Source organism: Carcharhinus amblyrhynchos, chromosome 5 (genome assembly GCF_965287045.1).
Source record: "Carcharhinus amblyrhynchos chromosome 5, sCarAmb.v2.hapA, whole genome shotgun sequence".
Classification (NCBI taxonomy): domain Eukaryota; kingdom Metazoa; phylum Chordata; class Chondrichthyes; order Carcharhiniformes; family Carcharhinidae; genus Carcharhinus; species Carcharhinus amblyrhynchos.
The window spans coordinates 692,551-707,226 of NC_137328.1; the positions used below are offsets into that span (position 1 = coordinate 692,551).

General features: G+C 40.2%; 1 protein-coding gene across 2 annotated transcripts in view; it reads right to left on the bottom strand.

Moving 5' to 3' along the window:
* cntln (centlein, centrosomal protein) overlaps positions 1–14,676 on the bottom strand; it is a 337,725-nt gene that overhangs the window by 35,197 nt on the left and 287,852 nt on the right. For both annotated transcript variants that reach the window (XM_080188296.1, XM_080188295.1), the window contains exon 25: positions 4,585–4,773. In XM_080188296.1, coding sequence (XP_080044422.1) covers positions 4,585–4,773 — 189 coding nt within the window. The remainder of the gene's footprint in view (positions 1–4,584; positions 4,774–14,676) is intronic.

A 14,676-nucleotide genomic window follows, 5' to 3' on the forward strand; every position in this document is an offset into this window, starting at 1 on the left:
CCAACACTTGCCTGTTTTACTGCCTGCTGTACCTGTGTGCTTATTTTCAGTGACTGATGCACGAGGACACCAGGCCTCACCTGAGTATCCACCTCTCTCAATTTACATCCATTCAAATAATGATCTGCTTTCCAATTTTTGCTACCAAAGTGGATAATCTCACATTTATCTCCAGTATACTATCTCTGCCATGTATATGCTCACTCACTCAGCCTGTTCTAATAATGCTGAAGCATCTCTGCATCCTCTGTTTATATAACGCTAACACTCCTGCTACTGGGAGTCAAGGTTCAGACCCTACTCTCCACATCTCCCCTGTCCAACCCATTCCTAATTTTCAAGACCTCTATCAGTTCACTTCTAAATCTTCTCTTTTCTAAAGGGAGCTGCTGCAACATTTTCAGTCTTTCCTAATACAGTAGCTGTAATATCTCAATTCTGATATCATCTTGTCAAGGATTTTATGTAGAAAATAATGAAAGATGAATTACTCACTTGAAAACCTGAAATTATATTACAATAAAAAAGTCACAACAGGAAATGAAAATGTGCTCACATTAAGCCAACTGCTGCACGATCAAGATTATTGCTTAGCATATTACAGGGTTATTTCCAAAGTGTAAAAGGTTTGGTGTGCCGTTTTATAGATGACTGGTTAAAAAAAGGATTTTTTTCTCTTTTCCTGTCTGAGATCTCACTGTGGGACAGATGGTCAAGAAAGCTTATGCATTCATAATGCTCCATCTGCTTTTCACAGAGCAAAGGGAACCCAGAGCTCTACCAGGTACACCTCAAGAACACTACTTACCACAGCACAAACATGATCAGCATTGCAGTCAGGTACAATCAGATAAACATGCCCTTGAAGAAAAACCCCACAAGATTGAGGAAAGGAACTGGGTGAGACGCAAAGGCTTATTGATGAGATATTGGCTATTGATGAAGAGCCTGTGAGTAACCAGGCAGAGGAACAATGGGCTTCATACGTGGTGCATACGTAACAATGAAAGCTGGTAAAGTTAGAGAGAAGTTCAAACTGCCAGCCAGCACATGACAATACACGGAGAATTGTTATAACCAGGTGAGGACTGGCTCTCCTCTATTCAATACCCACAGTTGGTCACAACAAAGTTTTAAGTTTCTTTTTCACAAGGATACGCCTTTTCCAAATCAGACTGTATTTAATTATTTAAACTGTGACCAATAAGAAGCCTATCAGACAAGATTTTCTGATGCCGATGGTCATACCAAACTCTTTACAGGTGTGAGAGAGTCTGTCCATTTGTGACTGAAGATGTTCCTCAGTGTGGAATGTTAATGCGGCATTATCAGTGTAGAATAACTCTCTGATGAGGACTTACTTTTATTAATTTACAGGCTGTGGGCATCGCTGGCTAGGCCAGCACTTACTGCCTGTCCATAGTTGTCCTTGAAAAGGTGATGGTGAGCTGCCTTCTTGAACTACTACAGTCCCTTGGGTGTAGGTGCACAGAACACATTTTTGTCTTGGATCTCAGGTGAGTGAGGCAGAACAGTTCTGTCAGTTCTGCTATGTAAATAAAAACTGCCTGTAGATGACCTAAAGGCAAATGACAGCAGCAGAGAAGAAGATGCCAAAGAGTGTCAGTGCCAGATACAACCTTGTTTGACCCCACTGTGGGTATCAAAGGATCCTGATGTTGCCCCAGCTAAACTGACCTTACCAATCATGCTATCATGGGAAGAGGCAATCATTGGAACAGTTTTGATGGGCAGTCAATTTTCTCCAGCAACTTAAACAAACTGTCGTTGCTCATGTGATCAAATGCCTTGGTCAGATTGAGGAAGGCAATACAAAATGGTCTCTATTGTTCACAGCATTTCTCCTGTCATTGTCAGACTGGGAAGATCACGTCAATTGTCGTTCAGAAATCGCACAGAGATTCGGGGTAGGTGTGTTCAGCCAGGATCTGCAGTCCAACAGGGGCAGCACAGGCAAATACTTTTGCCACAATGTTCTGCAGAGAGATACCTCAATAATTGTTGCAATCACTGCAGTCTCCCTTGTTCTTGCACAGGGTCACAATCTTTGCATCACTCATTTATAAGGGTACAGCCCCTCTCTCCCGCAGATATAGAGAAGTTTGTGCAGATGCTGTGGGAGTGCTGACGTCCCATGCTTGATGAGTTCAGGTGGTATAGCATCAGTACCTGCCCCTTTGCCCATGGCAAGTGAGTCCATAGCTTTGCTAAGCTCTTCCACTGTGGGTTCAACATCCAAATCCTTCAGGACAGGCAGCTCTCTATGGTGTCTAGAGCTTCCTTGAAATCAGAATTCTCCCAGAGTCTTCCACTCATCACTTCATTGTTTACTGCAGTCAGTGATAACTTTTCCTGCCTTTATTTTCAATGGAGCCTTTTACTTTGCTGATGAACTTTGTTGCCTTTGTGATCTCTTCATGCATGCCCCCATCATTCTGTGTCAAAGGGCACCTGGATACTCTGGCCAAGTTGTAAGCAGTCATCCTTGGCTCAAGGCCCAGTAGTCTGTTAGATAGCGTGTGCTGTTCAAAGATTCACATCTGGTGTTGATCGGATCCTGTTGGTGTCAATGTCCTGATCTTAGAAATCAGCAGCACGCCTTGTGGAGTGGTTTGTTCTGAAAGAAGCTGTTAAGTACATGAAGCTCACGATCGCAGCAAAGCTCAAGGGGTTTCTGTCCTTGCTTATTCATCTGTGCCAGGCCATGATGTCTGAGACAGAAGGGCCATGCCGCATGGTCAGTGCACACTTTTACATTGAAATATCTCAAAAGGTAAAGATATTCTGACTTGGGGATTCTGCTGATAAGAGTGTAAAGCCTCTCAGTGGACTGGTCTTTCACCTCTACAATGGTGCAGTGTTGGAGCACAGATGTTTATAAGGTTAACTGTTTCAAGATTCACTCTGGAGGCTTGAGCATATAATCTAGGCCTGAATTCCACTGAAGCACTGAGGGAGTGCTGCACAGTTGGAAAAGCTGTCTTTTAGATAAGAAATGGAAATCCTCTCTGCCCCCTCTGTCAAACATGGCACTATTCAAAGTTATTGCAAGGGTTGCAGGGAATTGCAAGGAAGAACATTTTTATACAGTGAGTGGCAATGAGCTGGAGCTCTCTATCTACAAAGGTGTGGAAGTGGAGGTGATCAATGAATTCAAAAGAATTGGGCACACGAAGGAAAGAAGCTGGTAGGGCCCATGGGATAGAATGGGGGAATGGGACTGATTAGATTGCTCTATACAGTCAGCATAGACTCAATGGGCTGAACAGTCTTATTTTATGCCATTTTGACTCTAGCTATATGGGCAGGAGAAATCCACCCCCCCGGTGCCCGGAACAACATTTATCAGTCAACAAATATCTTTAATATAGCTGATCAAGTCATTGTCATGCTGCAACGTGTAGGATCTTGCTGTGAATAAACTGCTGCATTTTCTACATTACAACAGTGATGACACTTTAAAAGAACTTAATTGGCTCCAAAACTCTTTGGGCTTCCTGAGGTTGAGAAAGGTGCTCTAGCAATGCATGTATTTTTTCATTTATATTCTCATATACACAATTCTCTGCAGGAAAATCTCATTGCTCGATAACTCAAAGTGAAAGGTGAGATCACAAGCAGATTAGCTATGATCTTACTGAACAGTGATGCTATACCACCTGAACTCATCAAGCATGTGACATCAGCACTCCCACAGCATCTACACAAGCTTCTCTATCTCTGCAGGAGAGAGGGGCTGTACCCTTATAAATGAGTGATGCCAAGATTGTGACCCTGTGCAAGAACAAGGGAGACTGCAGTGATTGCAACAATTATTGAGGTATCTCGCTGCAGAACACTGTGGCAAAAGTATTTGCCTGTGCTGCCCCTGTTGGACTGCAGATCCTGGCTGAACACACCTACCCCGAATCTCAGTGTGATTTCTGAACTGAAACAATTACCATGATCTTCACTGTCTGACAGCGAGTACACAGCACATACACTCTTACAACTTATAATAATTGCTAGTAATTGATGAATCCTCATCTTCCATGATGGAAGATAGCACTTGGGGATAATGAAATAAAGACATTTATAAAAAGACAATGGCAGCTACTATTCTGCAAGATCTCACACGCTGCTGACAGAGGAAGACTTCAAATTTAGCCATATAAGATTACGCCAAGGACTAATCCTGTGAAGGGCCAAGCTTAGAGCACCCCAATAGGATCTGCTAACTTGTAGTTTGCCCAGATTTGTGTAAGTTTGCATGAGTCATTTGTGGTCACACAAGTGTTATATCTGAAAGGTTACAACTGAATAATACAAGTTATCAAATAAAAATAACAAAAGGTTGGTTGCAATTAATTACTCAAGAAGAAAGAAGAGTAACCTAAATTCAAAATCACAAAGACTTACTTATTGGTTATAAGTCTGAATTGCTCTTTTCATTCACAATACTAACCTCAATCTTACAAATATTACATAAGGGGAATTTTCCTTATTAAAACACCATTTTCCTCTATTTATTATTCACTTCTTTATAACACTGATAACTAGAATGCATGTGCAAATATTTCTTACCACTTCATCCTCAAGATCCAAAATATCTTGTAGATCACTTTGTGAAATATTTAGAATTGATGCCGCCATGGATTGAGCTCTGTTGATAGACTCTTTGGAAAGACCATCATGACTTATTTCTTTCACCTTTGCCTTTTTCAGTTGGGTTCTCCTGCTTTGGATTTCTCTACATATCTCTCTGGCTAGGGCCTGTCATAAAGAATCATACCATTATTTACACAGAAATGCACAAACATGAGTGATTGAAGCTTGCATTTCAATTGAGCATTTGGAAAAAAAAAGATCAAGATGCTTCACAGAGACATGAGGAAAAAATGGAAGCTCAACTAAAGGAGATACTACCAGGGGACACCAAAAATTGGTCAAAAAGGTGGCTTTTAAAGAGGGTTTCAAAAAGTAGAGAGCAAGGTGAAGGCAGAGGAGTTTAGAGAGCGAATTCCAGAATATAGAGGCATTGGTGAGAGTGGTTAGGATGTAGGACTTGAGACCACAAAGAGTATTCGAGACAAATAGCATTGATGCATTTAAGGAAAACTAGGTAAACACGCGAGGCAGAAAGGAACAGGTTATATTAACAGTGAGATGAAGCAAATAGAGTGGGAGAAGATCCATGTAGAACATAAATACCACCATTGAGCAGATGGGCTGAATGGTCTGTTTCTGTGCTATACATTCAGTGTAATTTTAATTCTTTGTAATTAAAGTCTCACACTAATATTACATCAGTTAGTTGCTTGTGTGTGTCAGTAGGAAAAATAAGATGTTTACAAATACACTTTTTTCTTTGTAGCAGACTTAGTCTATGAATAAGTAAACCAGAAAAGGAGTTGGGACATCTTTTTGAAGTTGTACAAGACATTGTAAGGCCATGCTTGGAATATTGTGTGCAATTCTGGTCACCCCATTATAGAAAGGATATTATTAAACTAGAAAGAGTGCAGAAAAGATTTACTAGGATACTACCGGGACTGAATGGATTGAGTTATAAGGAGAGGCTGAATAGACTGGGACTTTTTCCTCTGGAGCGTAGGAGGCTGAGAGGTGACCTTATAGAAGTCTGTAAAATAATGAGGGGCATAGACAAGGTAGATAGTCAAAATCCTTTCCCAAAGGTAGGGAGTCTAAAACTAAAGAGTTTAAGGTTAGAGGGGAGAGATACAGAAGTGTCCAGAGGGGGGCAATTTTTTCACACAGAGGGTGGAGAGTGTCTGGGACAAGTTGCCAGAAGCAGTAGTAGAGGCAGGCACAATTTTATCTTTTAAAAAGCATTTAGGCCATTACATGGGTGCAACGGATATAAGGGGATATGGGCCAAATGTGGGCAATTGGGATTAGTTTAGGGGTTTTCTTAAAAAAAAGGCAGCATGGACAAGTTGGGCTAAAGGGCCTGTTTCCATGCTGTAAATCTCTATGACTCTAAAGGCATTTGCAAAGCTTAGGACCTGGGCAGCTGATTACACCAAAGGTGGGAGAATTGGTAGAGCACAGATATCTTGGAGAGTTGGAAGTTGGGAGTTGATGATAGAAACAGGAAGGGGTGAGGATATGAAGAGATTTGGTTTTGGTTGACCAGACGTGCATCAGAATAATTAATTCTAGAGGAGAACAAAGACATGGGTGGGGTTTCAGCAATGGATGAACTGACACAGGGTGGTTGAGTTCTGATGCTCTCAATGGGGGAGATGTGTTCCCTTTACAAGCTGACAATCACACAGATGAGATTGGGAACACGTATCTAAGAGCTCACACGTGAAGCTGTGTTCCGTCACTCATAGTCAATGTTCCTCACTTCCTTTTACTTATGGGATATGTCTGGTGATTCAAAGTCATCCTTTGCCCATTTTAAATAAATTATTCAGCAATTTGAATTAAACACATGAATTAAAATAGTGCAGCAATCCTTTTATGCACAATTCCAATTACCCTGCTATTTAAATTGAGCAACTTTTTATGTATTTCAATTACATCGTCAGTTTTTTTTTAAACGTCGATTTGATCTGCTCATTGCACCCAAGCTCCGCTGCTACAGTTATTGTCACCACGGATAAGTGGTGGTCCCTAATGTTTCATTACTTATTCAACTTGTACTGATTATTAGGCAAGTAGAGAACAATGATTGAGTTTTAAAGTGAAAGTGGATGACAATGACAGTCCATGTCCCATTAGATTACTGGGTTGGCAGGAAGCTTTCTACAACAAAAGCACTGATTGGCAAACTGCAGGGCAGTTACCTATAAAAGACATAATTGAAAGTTTACTGCCAATTCATCCTCCTAAACTGCAAGGACCATTAAGGAAAATACGTGTAGCATCTTCAATGTTAACAATTGTGCCAAAGCAATTCATATTGAGGTGTAAAGAAAACAGTGCCAAACCAAGAAGGAAGAGGATTGAAAGGGTTACTAAAGATTGAAGGGATGGATTTTAAAAAAAGAGATTATTAAAGGGGCAGGTTTAGGGAGGAAGGTGTTACTGTGAGATGAAGAGAGTGGAAGCAATAATCTAAATTTAATTACAATTGTGGTCATGGATCAAGTTTGCTCATGGTTTCCTAGTTTTCAGATGCTGGAGCTTGCAATTACTGTGCCCCATAATTTACATAAAAGGTGCACACATGTTGCAGCATCTGGAAAAGGTGTGTCAGAACTGCTAGCAATATGTTAAAGACTGCTCTCATTAGGTGGAGCAGGCATATATTTTGCAGCATGTGTGAACTGAACACAACTACAATAGTTGTAGCAGCTTGGCGCACAATGGTTTGCTTTCTCTGTCTTACTTCATTGATTGATGTAATCATTTTTCCAAGTGATACTGCAACAGCTATAATTAAAATTCGACCACATTGTATTCACACATTGGTCTGTGGAGAATTCACAGGGAGAGGCTATTCCTGAAGCAAACAGCTCCCTCATTCCCGAGTTGTGCACTCGGCTTGATGACAGTTGCCCCAGAGCGACTTAAACCTAGCATTTGACAGCAACTTCCACCCTTGACAACCTTGTCTAATAACTCTAATAAAGTTTTGACCAGAGGGCACATTTTAGAATACTGAAGTTTAATATCGTGCTAAGGATAACAGTGGCATCTAAATGCTGGTCTGTCTTCCCAGAAGAATGCATTGTAGCGCCAACAATTAATTTTAATCATCATTTGTTATTAATGATTTATAATTGAGTTCATATTATTAGTATTACCCTGCATCTGCCTGAAAGAGCCTGAAATCTTCACCTTGCAGTGGTTGCTTTTTAATAATGATGGGATAGTATTTGCAGGTGTCAGCTAGAGTGGAGCAACCCTGTCAATACCTATTCTGGAGAACTACTTAACAATAGCTTTGTGTATCCTGGGGCTCATGCTTGCCTCAGAGACATTTGAAGTAAGATGGAGAAATTGTGTCCTGGCTTCCTCCATACATGCTGCCAAGGAAGTCTTGTGCCAGAGTTCTTTATCAAGACTTAGCAATCAGCTGTAGACAAATTCACCATTCTCACTGCAACCATTAGATCTGTGTCATAGAGGTCTGCAGCAAGGAAAGGACCCTTCAGCCCACTGAGTCTGTGCCAGTCAAAGACACACCATCCATTAATTCGAATCCTATTTTAAAGCACTTAGCCCATAGATTTATATGCCTTGACATCGCAAGTGCGCATCTAAATACTTCTTAAATGTTACAAGGATCTTTGCCTTCACCACCCTTTCAGACAGTGAGTACCAGATTTCCACCACCCTCTGGGTGAAAAAGTTTTTCCTCAGATCCCCTCCACACCTCCTGTCCCTTACCTTAAATCAATGCCTCCTAATCACTGTTTCCCCTCATCAAGGGGAAAGTTTCTTCATATCTCTCTACGTTCTCATAATTTTATACATCTCATCCCTCGGTCTCCTTTGCTCCAAGGAAAACAAGCCCAGTCTATCCGATCTCCTTTAGTAACTGAAACTCTCCAGCTCAGGCAGCATCCTGGTAAATCTCCTCTGCACTGTTGCCAATGCCATCACATCCCTCCTATAAACGTGGATTCCAGAACTTCACACAATACTCTAGCTGTTGTGGACTGGATGCAATACACAACCATTTTGCTGTTTAAGTAGCTGCTCAGATGGTGGTCTCTGAACGTGTCATTTCTTACAAGCTGTTTTTTAAATTGTAATAACCTTGTCAAGGTCAGTCCTCTGGTAGAACGGAGCTTTACTGAAATAAAGGAAAGGGCTGCATCCGTGACTCTCAATAACTCAAACCTGTGCTCCAGATCTCCAATACCCCGGTCCAGGGTTTTAAACTCTCACCACTCACTGTCACTGGCCAAGCTCCTGCTCGATCAGTAAGGAAAGTCAGATTTCACAGAGTCGTTGGGGAGATCGGTTAATGAAGTCCCATATTCTTCCTGGTCACAAGACCTTCAATGGTTTTCCTTTCCGTTTTGTGAAATGTTTCTTTCTCAAGATAACTGCTGTATTTTCACGCATCATATTACTTGATTAAACATTTTTTGACTTGCATTTTAATAAATACTGGATGCTGTGATGCACAGTTTTGGCTGTAATTCAATTTCCTAATTAGAATTTTCAGCACAGTTTTTGCAACGCCTCAATGTCAGATAATCTGCAAGCTTCAATTCTGCTATCTGAATGCAAAGTTATTGCAATCTCTTTTTTGTGAATCAAAGGTTCCATTTTACACGTCTAAAGTCAGAGAAAGGTAAGTTACCTAGTTTAAGACAGGTCTTCATTCAATGAAATGAGCTCATTGTCACGGGGTGGTACAGTGGTTAACAATTCTGCCTCACAGCGCCCAAGACCCGGGTTCAATTCCCGGCTTGGGTCACTGTCTGTGTGGAGTTTGCACATTTTCTGCGTGTCTGTGTGGGTTTCCTCTGGGTGCTCTGGTTTCCTCCCACAGTCATGATGTGGATGTGCCGGCGTTGGACTGGGGTAAACACAGTAAAAAATCTGACAACACCAGGTTTTAGACCAACCAATTTATTTGATAGTAAACGCACAAGCTTTCGAGGTTTCCCTCTTCGTCAGGTCACCTGACGAAGAGGAAACCTCAAAAGCTTGTGCGTTTACTATCAAATAAATCGGTTGGACTAAAACCTGGTGTTGTCAGACTTTTTACTGTTCCTCCCACAGTCCAAAGACATGCAGGTTAAGTGGACATAATATTGAAGTTTATATTCAATTCTGGAACTCAAAATAATAGCTTTTACATTCTGAAGCAGCTTATTTAAGCAAAGCAGAACTATTATAATTGCCATAAAAACACACATTATAGCTTGAATCCTTCCACTGTAACTCTGGCACGAGACGGTAGAATCCACAGTAAAGCTAACATTTCTGGGATCAAATAGAATCCTTGTAAGGGACAACCCCCACACCCTTAGTGTCTCCCCTCGAGGAAGGTCAGCAGTGAGGATGTCAATAATAATTACCTTTCTGGTCCTCTTGATTTTGCCTCCTAAAGAGTTCTCACCCTCACAGCTTTGTATGGTTCTATCAAAGACCACGGTAACACAGGAAGGAAAACAAAGGCAGGAAAATATCCAACAAAATGAGAAAAACTGCAGCAGAATGTAATTTAAAAAAGAACAGGGAGGATGGAAATGTGAAACAAAATTCTAATATTAGGCTATTCTTCAACACGTTAATTTTTGATATTCCCGAGAGATTTCTCCCACTATTGAAAGAAATCCAACATTCTTTACCCAAAAGCGGGTATAGCTTGATTTCTGCAGATAGCCTTCCTCCACTTCAAAATTCACACTGATTCTCAGCGAAACTCCATTGCAGACACATGGTCCAATATGGTATCTATCTCCTCTCTACATCCGACTAGAAACTATCCTCTGGGCAACTCCTCAGAACAACATTATTTTCACTGTGGTCGGTGCAGACTCGATGGACCAAATAGCTTCCTTCTGCACTGTAGGGATTCTATGTAATGCAAAAGCATTCTAAAGAGTGACAACTGTGACGTTGATATTTTTACAGAATAATTTCATATACTCTCAACATATGCCAGCATTACTGCAGACAAGAAGAAATATACAGTTAAATATATCAGAATCTTTGAAGAAAATTGAATATTATGTTCTTAGGCTGAATCTCCTACCCTTAAGAATTTTGTATAACCTGCTCACATATAAATTCCAAAGTTACCACATGTGTGAATAATTACCAAATTCTGAGCAATAGTAATTTTTATTATCTTTGATGGATGAGTTAATCGTCATGCTTTGCTTTTTCTAAACACAGAATGTGTCAGGTGATTCCAGCTGTTTATTTGCTTTGCACATCCAAGCCTTCTGAAAAATATCACTGAATTTCACTTTTCCCTTTAATGCTACAGGCATTCTTCATTGCAAATCACAAGTTGCCCGAGGTGCCTTTCCTCAGGCAATAACAACTTTAGCTGTTGTGAACAGTCTGCATGAGATTCTCTGGCAAGTCCAGGAGGAACATCCATGAAGAAGTACAAGGCCACCATGCAGAGTCAGCTCCAACTGGAGCTGTTCATACATATTCGAAAGCTGGCATCTTTTTAAAGGAATATGGCAAAGTTTCATTGCTTCATTTTTGCAGAGTTGAACCAAATCGATTTGAGCTTGATTAGTCCAATGCTGCTAGCTTCCTACGAAGAATTCTTAATAGTTACTGAAAAGGAGAAAGCTTGCAGGCTACAGTAATAAGTCCTATAGAAATTAGGAAGACATCCAACAATAGCCTTGATGAGGATATGGAGTGATTTATAGAAAAGGAAGGGGGGGGTCTTTTGAATTTGAGTTGTGGGAAAGAAGGGTCATTGCCAGTTAGTGCTGGACAAAAGTAATAAACAAGAAGGTTTAGTGGGGGAATGATATATACAGGGAATTGGAGAAAATGTTGCAAGTGATATGTTACGGAATAAAAGTCATAAATGAAAGGCTTTTGGAATAAGCATCATGAAAAGAGCCAACTTAAGTTTAAGGTTGTATTAATATTACTTCAATTACCTATTAAAAATGAAGCAGTCTCAGGCTTCAGGAATCTATTTTGTGCATATCTTTTAAAAGCTCTCCTTAAATGTTGAGGCCAAAACACTATGTTTTCAAGAGAGAGTTAGATAAAGCTCTGGGGGCTAAAGGGATCAAAGATATGAGAGGAAAACAAGAACAGGATAGTGAGTTGGATGATCAGCTGCGATCATAACGAATGATGGAGCAGGCTCAAAGAGCTAAATGGCCTCCTGCTGGTCCTACTTTGCATGTCTCAACAACTTTTATTAATATTGCATCTTTAATGTAATAAAGTGCTCAAAGGTGCTCCATAAAAGCACACGCAAAATAATTTAACATCATACCACATAAGGAGATATAAACAGAAGAGAAGTTGATTGTAAGGATTGTTTTAAAGAAAGTGTAAGATATGGGGAGTTGACGAGATTTTGAGAGAGGATTTCAGGGCTTAAGGCCCAGGCAGCTGAGGGCATGCCCACCAAGCATGGGGTAATTAAAATCGGCACCATGTAAGAGACCAGACTCAGAGCAGCACAGATGTACCAGAAGGCTGTAAGGCTGAAGGAGATTTGCAAAGATACAGGCTATGGAGGAAGCTGAAACCAGGAATGAAAATTTTAAGATCAAGACACTGCTTAACTGAGAGCCAACAGAGGTCAGCGAGCACAGGGGTTTTGGGTGAATAGCACAGGTTAGGACACGACCTCAACTTTAGTGAAGGTAGAAGCTGGGAGAGTGACCAGGAGTATATTTGAATATTCAAGCTGAAAGGTAATAAATGCATGGCGGGGGCCAAGTAATGGTCAGGCACCAATGCAATCAGCCCATCATTGTGCAGTGTGTGATGTTTACATTGGAAACACATTAAAGCGGACATACTCATTTATAATGGGACAGTCGACAGAAAATCTATGACCAACAAAACGCTGAATGGTACATTTAGAAAGTGTGTACAGATACGAATTTTTAAAAATATATTGTGGATGCAGGGAAAAAACACAGACAACTTCACAATCAATGACATACAAGTATTAGCATTAGTGCATGATGCACCTGCCTGCCTGTGTCAGGTTGCCATTATAACTCTTTATTATCTAAGTTATCATGCGCGTCTGCCGTCAAGTTGACATTATTTTAGGATAGTGGGGCTAGAATTATGCTAAATGTGGCTAAAATGTTGTGGCAGCGGTTACCCACAGTAAGTAGAATATATTTGGTTTCAAAGATTAATGAATTCTTTTTCTAATAACTTAAACAGATGAAATATAATTAATTATGCATAAGAGTATGAAAAGGAGCATCTTAAATCAGAGATATCACAGTAGTACTGAGTTATATAATGGATCAGAATAAGTAATACATATTGAAATTTTAAATAAAATCGAATCTGTTTGAGAATAAACTAGACTGATCAGTAGTAATATTTATTATTAGAGTTCATAATTTATAATCAATTTTACTAACTATGGAGTTTATATGTAATAGATCTGGATCTGAAATGAATTATGAAGAAACAGAGATAAAGTTGAAACAACACAGAGATCTGTAATGATTGTGTAAACACAGTAAGAAGTCTTACAACACCAGGTTAAAGACCAACAGGTTTATTTGGTAGCAAAAGCCATGAGCTTGTGGAGCACTGCCCCTTTGTCCGGTGACTGGGAGTTCACCCGAGGAAGGGGCAGAACTCCGAAAGCTAGTGGCTTTTGCTACCAAATAAACCTGTTGGTATTTAACCTGGTGTTGTGAGACTTCTTATTGCGTTTACCCCAGTCCAACGCCGGCATCTCCACATCATGATTGTGCATGTCAGGGAGTAGATGGAACTTGCAAAGGAATTAAGTAAATATTATATAGAACTTAGAAATTCACTAACGTATAACAAAGATTAGTGATTAGAATATTCTAGACAAAGCAGACTTGGTAATTCACATATAATATGTTGAGTTGATTAAGTTGCAGAATTCATATTTAGCTAAATGATGTAGAGACAATACAAGTTACATTTATCCCCTGTGAACTTAAGGCTGATAACGTCTTTAAACATCGAGCAGATTATACTACAATAAGTAGTCTCATAATACCAGGTTAAAGTCCAACAGGTTTATTTGGTGGCAACAGCTTTCAAAGAACCACGTTTTGAAAGCCTGTGCTACCAAATAAACTTGTTGGACTTTAATCTGGTGTTGTGAGACTAGTTACTGTGCCTACCCCAGTCCAACGCTGGCAACTCCACATCAGATTATACTAGACCTGCTATTGTGCAATGTGATAGGATTAATTGATAACCTTATAGTGAAGCCACCCCTAGATAGCAACAATCATAATATGATTGAATTTTACATTCAGTTTGAGGGGTTAGAGAGTGGTTCTAAGGCTAGTATTTTAAACTAAATAAGGGCAATTATTGGGGCATGAAAATAGAGCTCATGAAAGTGAACTGGCAAATGAGGTTAACGAATAGGTCATTACAGTTGTAGTGGCAGACATTTAAAGGCGCATTTCAGGATATACAAAATAGATACATTCTAATGAGAGACAAATTCCAAAACCCACCATTCGTGCTTAATTGAAAAAGTTAAAGATAGTATCATAGAAAAGGCCATTCAGTCCATCGGGTCTGTAACTACTCTCTGACAGAGTATCTTACCCAGGCCCTCTCTCCCCTGCTCTATCCCTGTAACCCCACACATTTACCATGGCTAATCTCATTTAACGTATACATCTTGGGACACTAAGGGGCAATTTATCATGACCAATCCACCTAACCTGCATATCTTTGGACTGTGGGAGAAAACTGGAACATCCGGAAGAAACCCATGCAGACACAGAGAGAATGTTCAAACTCCACATAGACGGTCACTCACCCAAGGCCAGAATCGAACCTCGGTCCCTGGCGCTGAGAGGCAGCAATGCTAACTACAGATACTGTCAAATCTACTGAGGTTTTCCAGCATTTTCTGTTTTTGTTTCAGGTTCCAGCATCCGCAGTATTTTGCTTTTATCTTAGTAATTTCATATTATTTAGTTACTGAGGCAAAGATGGGACTATGGAGTTAGGTCACAAATTAGCCATGATCTCACTGAATGGCACAGCAGG